The sequence below is a fragment of the Eleutherodactylus coqui genome, chromosome 6 (genome assembly GCF_035609145.1).
Source record: "Eleutherodactylus coqui strain aEleCoq1 chromosome 6, aEleCoq1.hap1, whole genome shotgun sequence".
Lineage (NCBI taxonomy): Eukaryota > Metazoa > Chordata > Amphibia > Anura > Eleutherodactylidae > Eleutherodactylus > Eleutherodactylus coqui.
This window is the reverse complement of record NC_089842.1, coordinates 160589553-160606721: the sequence shown is the minus strand read 5'-3', so window position 1 is coordinate 160606721 and position 17169 is coordinate 160589553. Positions and strand designations below refer to the sequence as shown.

At 45.7% G+C, this 17169-nt stretch overlaps 1 protein-coding gene across 2 annotated transcripts in view; it reads right to left on the bottom strand.

The window, feature by feature from the left end:
* Positions 1-17169, bottom strand: part of MDGA2 (MAM domain containing glycosylphosphatidylinositol anchor 2) — a 646753-nt gene that overhangs the window by 246063 nt on the left and 383521 nt on the right. For both annotated transcript variants that reach the window (XM_066608091.1, XM_066608092.1), the window contains exon 6: positions 7532-7801. In XM_066608091.1, the coding sequence (XP_066464188.1) occupies positions 7532-7801 (270 nt within the window). The remainder of the gene's footprint in view (positions 1-7531; positions 7802-17169) is intronic.

Here is a 17169-nt window from a genome sequence, read left to right as displayed (position 1 = left end):
TTCGCCATTTGCTTTCCTTAATTGGGAAAAAAAATACCTGCTCTCCAAGAGTTATAATAACTCTGCTACCCTCACGTTCTGTGACACATAAGCAGGGACACAGCGCAGTTATTAAACTTCGCAGGTTCATTGAATATACGCAGTGCTGCCTGTTGGTGGGAAAAAACTGAAAAGAAATCTATTTGTCCAGCCTGTGTCCGTCCTTACGCCTGTGGAGACGTGTGAGCTGCGTGAAAAACATTGCTAAATCATACGCAGCCAGCTACGGTTTACTGCTGGGTTCGCCATTTGCTTTCCTTAATTGGGAAAAAAAATACCTGCTCTCCAAGAGTTATAATAACTCTGCTACCCTCACGTTCTGTGACACATAAGCAGGGACACAGCGCAGTTATTAAACTTCGCAGGTTCATTGAATATACGCAGTGCTGCCTGTTGGTGGGAAAAAACTGAAAAGAAATCTATTTGTCCAGCCTGTGTCCGTCCTTACGCCTGTGGAGACGTGTGAGCTGCGTGAAAAACATTGCTAAATCATACGCAGCCAGCTACGCTTTACTGCTGGCTTCGCCATTTGCTTTCCTTAATTGGGAAAAAAAATACCTGCTCTGCCACAGTTAATAACTCTGCTACCCTCACGTTCTGTGACACATAAGCAGGGACACAGCGCAGTTATTAAACTTCTCAGGTTCATTGAATATACGCAGTGCTGCCTGTTGGTGGGAAAAAACTGAAAAGAAATCTATTTGTCCAGCCTGTGTCCGTCCTTACGCCTGTGGAGACGTGTGAGCTGCGTGAAAAACATTGCTAAATCATACGCAGCCAGCTACGCTTTACTGCTGGGTTCGCCATTTGCTTTCCTTAATTGGGAAAAAAAATACCTGCTCTCCAAGAGTTATAATAACTCTGCTACCCTCACGTTCTGTGACACATAAGCAGGGACACAGCGCAGTTATTAAACTTCGCAGGTTCATTGAATATACGCAGTGCTGCCTGTTGGTGGGAAAAAACTGAAAAGAAATCTATTTGTCCAGCCTGTGTCCGTCCTTACGCCTGTGGAGACGTGTGAGCTGCGTGAAAAACATTGCTAAATCATACGCAGCCAGCTACGGTTTACTGCTGGGTTCGCCATTTGCTTTCCTTAATTGGGAAAAAAAATACCTGCTCTCCAAGAGTTATAATAACTCTGCTACCCTCACGTTCTGTGACACATAAGCAGGGACACAGCGCAGTTATTAAACTTCGCAGGTTCATTGAATATACGCAGTGCTGCCTGTTGGTGGGAAAAAACTGAAAAGAAATCTATTTGTCCAGCCTGTGTCCGTCCTTACGCCTGTGGAGACGTGTGAGCTGCGTGAAAAACATTGCTAAATCATACGCAGCCAGCTACGCTTTACTGCTGGCTTCGCCATTTGCTTTCCTTAATTGGGAAAAAAAATACCTGCTCTGCCACAGTTAATAACTCTGCTACCCTCACGTTCTGTGACACATAAGCAGGGACACAGCGCAGTTATTAAACTTAGATAATTCATTCACTAGAGGCAGTGGGGCCTTTCGTTTTCCAAAAAGGGCAAAAATTATATTTGGCCTGCAGTCTTGCGCCAATTTATTTCCTGCCTGGGAAATCTAATCACTGGTAATACAGCATGCTGAGGGGTAGGGGTAAGCCTAGAGGACGTGGACGTGGACGTGGCCGAGGACGCGGAGGGCCAAGTGAGGGTGTGGGCACAGGCCAAGCTCCTGATCCAGGTGTGTCGCAGCTGTCTGCTGCGCGATTAGGAGAGAGGCACGTTTCTGGCGTCCCCACATTCATCGCCCAATTAATGGGTCCACGCGGGAGACGGTTATTAGAAAATGAGCAGTGTGAGCAGGTCCTGTCCTGGATGGCAGAAAGTGCTTCGAGCAACCTATCGTCTACCCGCAGTTCTGCGCCGTCCACTGCTGCCAATCCGAATCCTCTGTCTGCTGCTCCTCCTTCCTCCCAGCCTCCTCACTCCACTACAATGACACCTGCTCAGGAGCGGGAACACTCCCAGGAACTGTTCTCGGGCCCCTGCTTAGATTGGGCAGCAGCGGTTCCTCTCCCACCAGAGGAGTTTATCGTCACTGATGCCCAACCATTCGAAAGTTCCCGGGGTCCGGGGGAAGAGGCTGGGGACTTCCGCCAACTGTCTCAACAACTTTCTGTGGGTGAGGAGGACGATGACGATCAGACACAGTTGTCTTGCAGTGAGGTAGTAGTAAGGGCAGTAAGTCCCAGGGAGCAGCGCACAGAGGATTCGGAGGAAGAGCAGCAGGACGATGAGGTGACTGACCCCACCTGGTGTGCAACGCTTACTCAGGAGGACAGGTCTTCAGAGGGGGAGTCAAGGGCATCAGCAGGGCAGGTTGCAAGAGGCAGTGCGGTGGCCAGGGCCAGGGGTAGAGGCAGGGCCAGACCGAATAATCCACCAAGTGTTTCCCAAAGCGCCCCCCCGCGCCATGCCACCCTGCAGAGGCCGAGGTGCTCTAAGGTCTGGCAGTTTTTCACAGAGACGCCTGACGACCGACGAACAGTGGTGTGCAACCTTTGTTGCGCAAAGCTCAGCCGGGGAGCCAACACCAACAGCCTCACCACCACCACCATGCGCAGACATATGATGGCCAAGCACCCCACAAGGTGGGACGAAGGCCGTTCACCGCCTCCGGTTTGCACCCCTGCCTCTCCCCCTGTGCCCCAACCTGCCACTGAGATGCAACCCCCCTCTCAGGACACAGGCACTACCGCCTCATGGCCTGCACCCACACCCTCATCTCCGCTGTCCTCGGCCCCATCCAGCAGTGTAGTTCAGCGCACCGTTCAGCCGTCGCTTGCGCAAGTGTTCGAGCGCAAGCGCAAGTACGCCGCCACGCACCCGCACGCTCAAACGTTAACCGTCCGCATCGCAAAATTCATCAGCCTTGAGATGCTGCCGTATAGGGTTGTGGAAACGGAGTCCTTCAAAAGTATCATGGAGGCGGCGGCCCCGCGCTACTCAGTTCCCAGTCGCCACTACTTTTCCCGATGTGCCGTCCCAGCCCTGCACGACCACGTCTCCCGCAACATTGTGCGCGCCCTCACCAACGCGGTTACTGCCACGGTCCACTTAACTACGGACACGTGGACAAGCACAGGCGGGCAGGGCCACTACATCTCCCTGACGGCACATTGGGTGAATTTAGTGGAGGCTGGGACAGAGTCAGAGCCTGGGACCGCTCACGTCCTACCCACCCCCAGAATTGCGGGCCCCAGCTCGGTGGTGGTATCTGCGGAGGTGTATGCTTCCTCCACTAAAGCACCCTCCTCCTCCTCCTCCTCCTCTGTCTCACAATCAAGATGTGTTAGCAGCAGCATGTCGCCAGCAGTCGGTGTCGCGCGGTGTGGCAGCACAGCGGTGGGCAAGCGTCAGCAGGCCGTGCTGAAACTACTCAGCTTAGGCGATAAGAGGCACACCGCCCACGAACTGCTGCAGGGTCTGACACAGCAGACCGACCGCTGGCTTGCGCCGCTGAGCCTCCAACCGGGCATGGTCGTGTGTGACAACGGCCGTAACCTGGTGGCGGCTCTGCAGCTCGGCAGCCTCACGCACGTGCCATGCCTGGCCCACGTCTTTAATTTGGTGGTTCAGCGGTTTCTGAAAAGCTACCCACGCTTGTCAGACCTGCTCGTAAAGGCGCGCCGGCTCTGCGCACATTTCCGCAAGTCCCACACGGACGCTGCCACCCTGCGCACCCTGCAACATCACTTTAAGCTGCCAGTGCACCGACTGCTGTGCGACGTGCCCACACGGTGGAACTCTACGCTCCACATGTTGGCCAGGCTCTATGAACAGCGTAGAGCTATAGTCGAATACCAACTCCAACATGGGCGGCGCAGTGGGAGTCAGCCTCCTCAATTCCTTTCAGAAGAGTGGGCCTGGTTGGCAGACATCTGCCATGTCCTTGGTAATTTTGAGGAGTCTACCCAGGTGGTGAGCGGCGATGCTACAATCATTAGCGTCACCATTCCTCTGCTATGCATCTTGAGAAATTCCCTGCAAACCATAAAGGCAGCTGCTTTGCGCTCGGAAACGGGGGCGGGGGAAGACAGTATGCCGCTGGATAGTCAGGGCACCCTCCTGTCTATTTCACAGCGCGTACAGGAGGAGGAGGAGGATGAGGAGGAGGGGGAAGAGACAGCTTGGCCCGCTGCTGACGGTACACCGGCTGATTGCCTGTCATCCTTTCAGCGTGTATGGCCTGAGGAGGAGGAGGAGGAGGAGGATCCTGAAAGTGATCTTCCTAGTGAAGACAGCCATGTGTTGCGTACAGGTACCCTGGCACACATGGCTGACTTCATGTTAGGATGCCTTTCTCGTGACCCTCGCGTTGCACGCATTCTGGCCACTACGGATTACTGGGTGTACACACTGCTCGATCCACGGTATAAGGAGAACCTGCCCACTCTGATTCCCGAAGAGGAAAGGGGTTCGAGAGTGTTGCTATACCACAGGACCCTTGCGGACAAGCTGATGGTAAAATTCCCAGCCGACAGCGCTAGTGGCAGAAGGCGCAGTTCCGAGGGCCATGTTGCAGGGGATGTGCGTAGATCGAGCAGCATGTACATCCCAGGCAGTGCAACAGTCTTTAAGGGCCTGGCCAGCTTTATGGCTCCCCACCAAGACTGTGTCACCGCTCCCCAGTCACGGCTGAGTCGGCGGGAGCACTGCAAAAGGATGGTGAGGGAGTACGTAGCGGATCGCACGACCATCCTTGGTGACGCCTCTGCCCCCTACAACTACTGGGTGTCGAAGCTGGACACGTGGCCTGAACTAGCCCTGTATGCCCTTGAGGTGCTTGCTTGTCCTGCGGCTAGCGTGTTGTCGGAGAGGGTGTTTAGTGCGGCTGGGGGAATCATCACCGATAAGCGTAGCCGCTTGTCAACCGACAGTGCCGACAGGCTAACACTCATCAAGATGAACAAAGGCTGGATTTCGCCAGACTTCTGTTCTCCACCAGCGGACAGCAGCGATACGTAAGCAATACGTAGGCTGCACCCGCGGATGGAAGCTACGTTCTCTCTCACCATCCAAAACGGGGACATTTGTGCTTCATCAATCTGTGTCTAATATTCCTCCTCCTCCTCCTCCTGCTCCTCCTCCTGAAACCTCACGTAATCACGCTGAACGGGCAATTTTTCTTAGGGCCACAAGGCTCACTCAAATAATTTTTCAGAACAATTTTTATAAGTTTCAATTAGCTTAAAAGCGTTGGAACTTTAACTTGAACCAATTTTTCGTTACACTGGGCTGCCTCCAGGCCTAGTTACCACTTAAGCCACATTAACCAAAGCGATTAATGGGTTTCACCTGCCCTCTTGGCTGGCCATGGCCAATTTTTGGGATGTACATTAGTACTGTTGATACAGCAATTTTTGTGGGCCCTCGCCTACAGTGTAATCAAATTAATTTTTAGCCCACCTGCATTACAGCTGACGTTACCTCAGCTGTGTTGGGCAATGCAATGGGATATTTCTATGTACCGCCGGTGGCTTCCTGGCACCCACCCAGGCAGTGGGTCCACAGGGAGTTAAACCTACATGTGTCCACTTGTAAAGAACCCCAGTCTGACTGGGGCATGCAGTGTGGGCCGAAGCCCACCTGTATTACGCACGACATTACTACCTCAGCTGTGTTGGGCAATGCAATGGGATATTTTTGTGTACCGCCGGTGGGTTCCAGGGAGCCACCCATGCTGTAGGTGCACACTGAGTTTTTAATACATCTGTACACTTCTAAAGAACCCGTCTGACTGGGGCATGCAGTGTGGGCCGAAGCCCACCTGTATTACGCACGACATTACTACCTCAGCTGTGTTGGGCAATGCAATGGGATATTTCTATGTACCGCCGGTGGCTTCCTGGCACCCACCCAGGCAGTGGGTCCACAGGGAGTTAAACCTACATGTGTCCACTTGTAAAGAACCCCAGTCTGACTGGGGCATGCAGTGTGGGCCGAAGCCCACCTGTATTACGCACGACATTACTACCTCAGCTGTGTTGGGCAATGCAATGGGATATTTTTGTGTACCGCCGGTGGGTTCCAGGGAGCCACCCATGCTGTAGGTGCACACTGAGTTTTTAATACATCTGTACACTTCTAAAGAACCCGTCTGACTGGGGCATGCAGTGTGGGCCGAAGCCCACCTGTATTACGCACGACATTACTACCTCAGCTGTGTTGGGCAATGCAATGGGATATTTCTATGTACCGCCGGTGGCTTCCTGGCACCCACCCAGGCAGTGGGTCCACAGGGAGTTAAACCTACATGTGTCCACTTGTAAAGAACCCCAGTCTGACTGGGGCATGCAGTGTGGGCCGAAGCCCACCTGCATTAAGCACGACATTACTACCTCAGCTGTGTTGGGCAATGCAATGGGATATTTCTGTGTACCGCCGGTGGGTTCCAGGGAGCCACCCATGCTGTGGGTCGACAGGGACTTCACAATAGGGAGTTGTACCTGCCTGTGTCTATGAATTAAAAAGCCCGGTCTGACTGGGGCATGCAGACACCTTGACAGAATGAATAGTGTGTGGCACATAGGTTCCCCATTGCTATGCCCACGTGTGCAGCTCCTGATGGCGGTGGCACAGGATTCTATTTCTCATTGCTTCTGTACAGCATTGTGGGCTATCGCTCCGCCACTTTTAAAGAGGGTCGCTGCCTAGCCGTGCCAACCTCTGCAGTGTATGCCTGAGGTCCCTCGTCATGGCAGACGCAATTCTAAATAGACATGAGCGTGGTGTGGCATGAGGGCAGCTGAAGGCTGCGCAGGGACACTTTGGTGTGCGCTGTGGGGGGGAGGGGGTGCGGTTGGGCAGCATGTAACTCAGGAGAAGTGGCAGTGGAGTGTCATGCAGGCAGTGATTGTGCTTTGTTGGAGGTAGTGTGGTGCTTAGCAAAGGTATGCCATGCTAATGAGGGCTTTTCAGAAGTAAAAGTTGTTGGGAGGGGGGGGGGCCCACTCTTGCCGCTATTGTGGCTTAATAGTGGGACCTGTGAACTTAGGATGCAGCCCAACATGTAGCCCCTCGCCTGCCCTATCCGTCACTGTGTCATTCCCATCACTTTCCTGAATTGCCCAGATTTTCACACATGAAAACCTTAGCGAGCATCGGCGAAATACAAAAATGTTCTGGTCGCCCATTGACTTCAATGGGGTTCGTTGTTCGAAACGAACCCTCGAGCATCACGGGAAGTTCGTTACGAATAACGAACACCCGAACATTTTGGTGTTCGCTCATCTCTAATAATAACCATTTTCATCTGTTTTTATTAATATTGCATTACTTGTAGATAAGAATAGCTTGAGTAGATCCACACCGCTGATAAGTAATGATATTTCAATAGAGTAATATATTCAAACACCACCAGCATGTGGATACATGTATAGCACATACAACACTGACCATCATATAGTCCTGTTCACTAAATACTCCAGGTCATTCAGGTGATAAGAAATGAGTTGCAATTTTCTTACCTCTTACTATGATACTAGTGGACTTTTTTGCAGGATTGCCAACATTGTTATTGGCGACACAGCTGTAGGTCCCAGCATCTTCAGAGCTGATAGATGGTATAGTTAATGTTCCACTGTTTAGAACAGCCTTTTCTGGAAGATTTGCAACAGATCTAACCCATGTCAATGTTGGTATTGGTTCTCCACCTGTGGTGACACACACTAGCGTTATCGTTTCACCCGGGTTGACAACAATGGGATCATCCACCAGAAGTTTAATAGATGGGGATGCTGAAAATTGAGAGAAAGAAGAGAGTTCAGTAAAACACAGTAAGAGTTGGTAGACACTTTGAAAGAGACTTATCCAATGTTTTTTGGCCTGACACATTTATGTATACTTTATGCCAGAAATGGTGTAATTATACCAGAAACTTAGTCCAGCTCAAAGCTGGCATAGATTTCTCAGTAGGCATATTGAGGTGCCGATATGTGCCTATTATATAAAGTGTGTGCCTCTTCATACATTAGGTGCATCATTCACCGACAGGGATCATATTAAGACTAGCATTCGAAATGCTAGTGCTAATAAATTCCCCCCATTGTGTACACTACTGATACATATAACAAAATTTAATAATCCATACATTGAAACCTCTTCAAAATATCATTTCACTAAAAAAGACCACTCGTCATCTAGATCAGATTTTTCGATGACAGACTTCTTTAAAAAGACCACGGCTTCATTTTTCACTGAAATTTGGGCAGTTTTTGCTGTATTATAATTTTTTACATTTTTTTTTATTTCAAACATTGTCCATAAAGAGACCACTTTAGTTTGAAAATGGCATTGACAGTTTATATTTAGAATGGGAAAGTAAAACACGCTCTTTGGCTTCCAAGTGGTATAGAGAAAATGTGATGGTGGCTCTTGTGTTGAGTAGACAACTTCACAAGTTCATGTAACATTGAGGCAGTGCATGGAACCTATTTACAGAAGATACAATAGGTCCATATTGACCAAGTGACCCACTAGTTTTTGAAGAAGAAACAAAATCACATGTACCAACCTTCCACATTGCCTGGTTAGCTATCCATAAGGAGCTTCATGGATGGCAAAACAGTCACTCAATGCCAATGTCTACTGGATTGATGTAAAGCCTATCAGACTCTGCAGCATTCTGTGATGGGGTGAATCCTGCCTCACCTTCAGGTATCTAGCGCCTTATTATTGATTTGAATGACTACATTTGAATGTCTGTTATAGATATGTAAAGCACAGGAATTATAATTCACTGGCTTGTCTAACAAAACCAGGTAATACCAGTAATAGAAAAATTATTGTGATGGGTGTCACTAAAGAATATAATGCCATTCTTTCACCAGTCAAAAATGGGCTCTAGTAAGAGAATGAAATAACAATTACAGCCTCTTAGTACAGTATTAAAATAGTATCTTTGGCTGATTATGACACTAATTGCAGATCATGGAAATGGTGAGTGCCTTGGATATTTCAATACATAAAGAAGTATATACACTAATCTTCTTGAAAGCATGCCGAAATAGATCATGGGGCTATATGGGTTAAAAAAAGCTACATATTAAAAAGAAAGCCTTATAATTTGTAAATTATAAATTGAGGAAAAAGTTAAGGGAAGTGCTCTGATTAACAAAATGTGTGAAAAAAGGTAATACAATGATGTTTAAAATTGGGCTAACAGTGTCCAATGCTTCTTGGGACCAGAGCAAAGGGGTATTGGTCAACCTAAGAAGCTGGGAGGATGCCCAAATCACAGAAAGTTACACCCAATAAATCCCGAATCCAACATAGGGGTCAAGAACAATAATAGATCAAAATATACCAGCTTGCAAAACAATGGCAATCCAGGAGAAGACAACATGGTAATAAAAAAAATAGCCTGAAACGCGTTGCAGCAATTACTCCATTGGTTTTATGAGCCTTTCCTCCTCTGTCGGCAATTTATATGGGTGTTTTGGACCAATAAATATACTATCCTTGTATCTTCTGGATGAAGACTCTTCCTTTTGGTTGAAAGTTGCCATCTGGGAGGTCTCCTGGGGAAAGACCTCCCACAAAGAGTAAGTGTCTTCACTTTTTTACCCTTCCTACCCTGTGAGCATTTGATCATTCTTTTTATTACTGTATTATAATATTAAATTATAAATTGAATACTTTCTATTATTTCCTGTTCTAATCCATTTAAGACTGTAATATCCCAGTGGTGCTAGGGGAAGGAAGGAGGTGGGAGAGAGTTTTTTTGCAAAGGTGCCGAGACATACAATTTTTTTTTTGCTACGTTGAGCCTGAAGTTGAAATAGGTTGGGAAACACTTATTCAGGCACTGTATAGCTCTGCTAGTTTGGTGTTTACTATAGATATTTACATAGTGGCAATGTTTTGCGCAGTGTATTAGAGTTGTAACATTGGACATTGTACAGATTGTTTCTTCTCCTCGGGCCTCCGATCCTGCTCTGAATACTTCATTATCTTACATCAGTCATCGTTGTGGGCAAGTTAAGAGCATTTGTTGTTTTTTGCTGTCTGTATCCTTATGGCTTGATTGGCATTGTGTGTCCATATTTTAGGCATTAAGAGGCTGAGAGGTTTACTATGATTCATAATATGCTAAACTTTAATTACTTGTTTTGCTTTGGCCTAGAATTAAAATGAGCTTTATGATTCTAATAAAATCCTCCCTTGCCTTACATCTGTTTTGTGGATTCCAGCGCACTGATTTATAAACACACTTGAAGAGGCTCAAAAGCGTAAAGGTTCACATGGCCATATATGTCCCATGTATTATGCGCATATTTTTCCCACGTGTAAAATATGCAGTACACAGCAAACACACATGTAGTTGCTGCGTATGTTAAATCCCCATAGCATATATCGATGGGTACTATGTGGCAAAATAGGACATGCTATGTTTTCAGGCACATAATATGCACCACAAAGGCAACATACGCCTGTGTGAGTGGGCCCTAGAATAAAACCCCACATTGTAAAAATAAGTTATTTTTGGTCACAGATTTCAGGGTCTTGACTTCTCTACATTGACTCAAGAAGCTAATAATCACCAGTGATGTTTATAATGTTATTCAACAAATGGACGCCTTGATTTTAGAAAAAGATATTTGGGTTTTAAGGATTGTAAATTGGGCAAGAATGTATTTAAAAATATTGCTTAAAGTGAACCTGTCACCAAGTATGAGCATCATAAACTATGTTATCCAAGTGGAAGGAAAAAAGCTCCGCATTCGTGTGGATGAGACTAGACCAATACCTCTCGATTAGAGATGAGCGAACGTACTCGTAATGAGTACTTACGCACCCGAGTACCGCCATTTCAGTACTCGGGCGTAAAGATTCGGGGGGCGCCGGGGGGCGGGGAGAGGCGCGGTGGTGCGGGGGGAGCAGCGGGGAACAGGGGGGAGCCCTCTCTCTCTCCCTCTCCCCCCCACTCCCCACTGCTACCCCCCGTGCCGCCACGGCGCCCCCCGAATCTTTACGCGCGAGTACCGCTGTACTCGAAAATGGCGGTGCTCGGGTGCGTAAGTACTCGTAACGAGTACGTTCGCTCATCTCTACTCTCGATCTCTTTGGTGCAAGACACTCGGAGCACTCCTGACACGTATTTTCTTTATAAACTAAGTTATGGTGCTCATACAGCAGGTTTCCTGGAGCCTGGGAAGCTCCCCAATCTTGCGCTGCCAGCTCGGACTATGTAGCTGGACCGCTGACTGCACGCTGTACTTGTGCACTACTGTACCAATAAATGGGAGTGCTGTAAAATTGCTCTCCTTAAACTGCAGTGGATTCTAATGCCATTGTTTCCTATAGGTGGAGCAACATTGCTGCAGTAGACTGTCAGCAAAAGTCTTAGCTACCTTTGTTGCCCCTCCATAACATAGATAATTTAATCCGTTTTTACTACTAAAATAAAAAAGGAACAAGCAGAAAATTCCAAATATTCTACTATTTTGTGTATACAGCTCCTATGCAGACCTATATGTCTCTGTGATTATAGACTACAAATAGACCTTGTGTAGTTTGCCCCTGCAATCATGTATGTTAGCAAGAAATAAAGGATAGATGGCAGGGAACAATACAACTGCAGGATAAGACTACACAGGGGTTGCTTGTAGTCTACAACTCGTTTTTCGCCTCTTTAAGTGTTGTGCTTTGTGAGTAGTCTGGAAGTCTTACCCCAAGGATCAAATATTGATGGTCAATCCCACTGAATGAATGACCATCCATATAATATATAGGCAACTCGTGTCAGCCGAGTGAGTATGCACAGTATTTTAGAGGATTCTAGAGGATCTCCATTCTGACACTTAGAGAGGGTCTCCCTAAGTGATGTCTACAATACTGTTCAAGTAACATTAAAGGGGTTGTCCCGCAAAATAAAGTAAAGGTAAACACTTCTGTATGGCCATATACATGCACTTTGTAATATACATTGTGCATTAAATATTGGCCATACAGAAGTTATATACTTACCTACAGGGGGTATGGAATAAAATCCATCTCCCTTATTTGCATATTACCCAAAAGAGCATGAATGGCATTTTAAGTCTCCTCACTCATTGTCTAGGTGCCTTCCCTAAGGAGAAAATATAGTGGTTCTCTTCTCATGTACACACACGGCAGCTTATTCTGAAAAGCCTTCTGAAAGTGCGAGTATGCTTGAAGTAACTGGCTATGAAACTGAGGCATAAAGAGAATTTTTGTAATTTGCATGCTACCATTAGGAATATACTCAGTGAATGCACCATTATTGCTTGATCTTCTTTTCAGCACCATGGACAGTGTCTATACAATATACAGCATATTATATTAAAGAGTGTAGATAAGGGCAGAATGCTTTCATGTTGCACTGGGATGACATATCTCATTCTAACATAGAACATTTTTTTTCTACTCAAAAATTCCAAAAACATCCCATTGTTTGAACACTGTTCTTTTTCATTGTAGTCGCAATGCAGGGTGATTCAAAAGTCAGGGTCCCCCGGAATATCTTCTGAACGAAAACATACTAGTAGAAAACTGTGTAGAACACTTCGATGGATGGGAGAAAACATTTCAGCACTATAATGGTGACTGTCAGCCATCTTGGTGACTGCCATCTTGGACTCATCCCAAGAAACGCCAAAGAAAAGGGGGTCATAGAATACATGATCTAAGGGTAGAATTTCATCATTAATTGATAAGTACAGTCATTTTTTCAATACATGCAACAATTTTTGAGTTATGCATAATTCTGAACACGAAAGAGTTTTAATTCCATTAAAAAACCCTCGAAGAACCACAATACCACTAAAGTGATGTTGTGATGCAGGTGGCCCTGACTTTAAATCACCCAGTAGAGTAGAGGCTCTATTATTCATTTCACTCTAGAAGAGCAAGGGTCCCCGTGTAATAGGACTGGTGCTTTTGATGACATGATCCAACACCAGGACAATGAGTCAAATATATATTTTCTGTATTGTGCCCATATATTTGCCTTTAGTTGAATGGGATCAGGTTAAGTTGCACAATGCCATTGACCTTCAAGTTCTAGTAGATAAAATCCTGTTTTATAGATTTCTCTCCTGGTTACATTTACACTATGCCATTGTTATGGAGCACTGGTATCAGGAGACCCTATTACAATGAGCTCAGAATTAAAAGTACATGGCACTGTGATATTTCCTTTTGTTGGCATGCATTGTGCTTGTTGCACATATATTACACTCAGACTTATATTGTCTTCACTAAGCTAAATATATATATAGGAATAGTTATTAATTTCTTGGAAGACTGGCCGTCTTCTTGACTTGAATCATCAACATGTTCATTTCAGCAGCTCTAGTTTAAATACTGCAGCAGAGAAATGTAATTCTCCAGGCTAAGTTTTCTGCAGTATTGTATTAGAAAGATTATGACCTTGAGCAATTGTATTATCTGACTGCTGAGTTCTTTGTATGGATGTGTTCTGTGCTATTTTGATTATTTTAACTTTATCCTCTGCATAGCCATCATTATATAAGAGACAGAAGCATTAAAAAGATTAAATTCCAAAATTCAGGTCAATAAAGCCCATGCAAACATCTGAATGTAGCTATTAAGCTGAAGTAGTCGCAATGTACAGATCCAGATCATTTGGATGACTCATTGAGATATCAGAATATGTTAGCTGTGATTTTTTTTTATAGAAATGAGTAAAACTTCTTATGGTTGGTCCTATTGTTTCATATATGAAGATCGGATTACTTCACAGCCAAGTGTAATGACAGAATCAGAAACTAGGGCAGAGAAGGCAGCATAAACTGGGTGACAAATTCAATTTTGGAGGGTTGTGTCAAGATGAATAACCCCTTTGATAATGCTGGGTCATGATCAGCTGATTGCCCTGAGTCCCGCTCTCAGCAAATGAATGGCCGTCCAGTAATAATAGGGTGGCAGAAGGTCAGCCAAGAGAGGAGCCACTCTTAACGAGCTGTTCTCTGTTCTAGGACTGAGGCCAGAAGCACACTATTGTATTTTGGCTGCTGTTTTGTGCCTGTAATTCGGAAATGTGACCCGGCCTGACCGCAGATCTCCTTGCCCCAACTCTGAGCATCATACATTCCTGCTATGCTTGTTGTTTGAGTCAGGAGACCCGTGCAAAATGGTGACCAAAATACGGTATTGTGCTTCTAGTCTTAGAGAGAGTCCCGAGTGGGGGATCCAACTTTATGACATTCATATGCCTGAACAGGCCATATGAGCAGGGGATGCCATCTTGACACATCCCCTTTAATGTATATACATTATAAAATAGGTAGAGATGAGCGAGTATACTCGCTAAAGGCAATTGCTCGAGCGAGCATTTCCTTTAGCGAGTACCTGCCCGCTCGAGACTGAAGGTTCGGGTGCCGGCGCAGGGGAGCGGTGAGTAGCGGCTGTCAGCAAGAGGGAGCGCGGGGGGGGGGAGGGAGAGACAGATCTCCCCTCCGTTCCTCCCCGCTCTCCCTCGCAGCTCCCTACCCGCCGCCGGCACCCGAACCTTCAGTCTCGAGCGGGCAGGTACTCGCTAAAGGCAATGCTCGCTCGAGCAATTGCCTTTAGCAAATATACTTGCTCATCTCTAAAAATAGGTCTTCAATGGGTCTTATTAGATTTTTACACCAATGGACAACCCACAATGTGTGAAAGGTAGGAGAAGCAGAACACCCTTTAGCCCCATAGCCCTTCATGGCAGTACTTACTCAACCACATACATGTCCTTGCCACTGTGTCTAGTACTGCAGATGAGCTCTGTTCACTTCAATGGACTAAGCCGCAGTACCAGACACAGGCACAAGCCCATAAACAGTGCTATGCCCACACTGCGGTTCCAGTGATTACTATACCCCCCTTATTCTCCTAATAGTAGGGATTCCAAAGAAAGAACCATCAACATAAAACTCAAGAAAAACATTTTCACAGTATAGTTTTACTCTTCATTGTAGAAATCATCACACAATAGGATCATGATTGGCTTTATATAGCAGAGTTTCACCAATCATAAAAATACAAATATCTACTGTAATGACTCCACAGCTTTGCCTCTGAATGTAACACTCCATCTGATACAAGATGGCACTGTGTTCTTTTAATGTGGCACCATCTAATGGCGAAATCAGAATAAGATTGTTTTCAATGTGAAACACATCATTTATTAAAAGTTAAAGTGTGGCCTCACAAAGACAATCCCTTTTCATATACCTCTCTAGGGCATATGAACTTCACGAAAGGGGTTCTTCTGGTTGGTATCGCTCTCTATTAGCCAGATTGGAGAAATGCTAACAAAGGGCAGGCCTTGCTTTGGCAAGTCTGATCGGTACACATTCTGAATTATACTACATTAGCAGGGGGTTTGAAGCCAGATGTATGCTGTGCAGCTCATCAATTAAAAAAGGGACTGCCTTTCTTAGCATTCTTAGTAGCATATCATATTCTCCAACAGCTGGACACCTGGTTCAAACACACTGAAAGTTCCCATTTCTTTTACATTACATTTTGATGCTCTGCTTTACTAAAAGTATGAGGGGCTACCCTAAAGGGTTAAATTGTAGTCTTGGAAATGGACTGTGAGTTTTGCCAAAATTTGCACCAAATTTCTATATTGTAGAGTAGAACTAGGAACCTTCTATAAAGATGATGTCAGGACTATAAAAAGTCTGGGAGCTGTATCACAATCAGAGCAGAGTGCAGGGAGAGCTGGGAAGATCTGAGGTGGTGCCGAGAGGCAGAGTGCAGCTGGGAGTGCTGTTGGTTCCTGATGGTGCAATAGTGTGCACAATGAGAGGTGCAAAATAAGACCAGAATGGAAGCTGAAGCTCAAGCAGCTGTCAGGAGCTTACAGCATAAGCCACACTGAGGGATCGACATCTTCCTACTGCCGGAGCTATCAGAGTGATGAGTGATCACCAGAGGACCTGTGATTATAAGCAGTATTATAGGAGACTGACTAGAACAAAGTTCTGGAATGCAGCAAGAATTCCTGGAAACTGTAGTATAGGAATACCCCTGACCCTGGATTAGCCTGGGTTAATTGAAGTCAGTACTTCCGTGCAACATATATAAGTGAGGCCGGCCTCAAATTGGCTGTAGGCGTCTACACTAATAAGAAACACAGACAACTAAATCAACTAGACTGTTGTGCAGGATTGAAGCTGTTGAAATGCTTGTGCCTGCAAACTGTGTTAGAGCCACAGAGATGTGAGCCATTATAGTGCTAACGTATTGGTTGGGGTTTGGGCGCAGCATTCAACTCGACTGAGTGATTAGCAGCAAAACCCCAACCCCAGGTAAGTGAACTGCATAATCTGAGTGCTGTTTTTATATAACTGGTCACTTCTTTGCTGAAATTTACATTGTTTCTTGTCTTGCACTTGTGACGCATTGTATATAGAGTTGCACTGTTTTCTTATAGTGTGAAGAGTATTATTTATCCCAGGATTTAGTCACCCATAGCTAGTGATAGGTGGTTCCTTGGTAACAGTTCCATTGTTCAATTGTTACAATGCCAGTATCCACCTTTGTTCCTTCGTTCAAAAATAAATATTGCATGTTTTGTTTGTAACTCCTTCTGCTGCATCGTATCCTGAATGTGCATCGCAATATCACCTACCCACAAAGAAAACACCAAGCATAGATTTAACTGGTCTTATTGTCAGCTCTGAAGTCAGTGCCTCCTATGGTTATATTTGGGAAGCCTACTAGCATTCTGTAGACTGAATATCTAATGCAACAGTCACAGACGTCTCGTTGGAGGTTGGGGTAATCAAATTATCAGCATTCACACTGTCAGTATTTGAATATCTGTGGATTTTAGAGGAAAAAATCTTATATGAGTTTATATTTAAACATTGTATAAACAGCAAATGTAATAAAAAGTGCAAATAGATATCAAATGTGCAGACACCCTAACAAGATGACAGCAAATTAACTCTAAAGCCACAGGATACGTACAGATCTTTGCAAGAAGCTTGCTGGCTCTATCCAGTTTAAATAACAAAATAGTCTCATCACACAGCTTGATTGCCAGAGATCTTCTTGATATACAGTGTTAAGTGAGAAGTTAAAAAGACTTATAATTACATATATAATTACTCTGGGACCGTGTCCCACA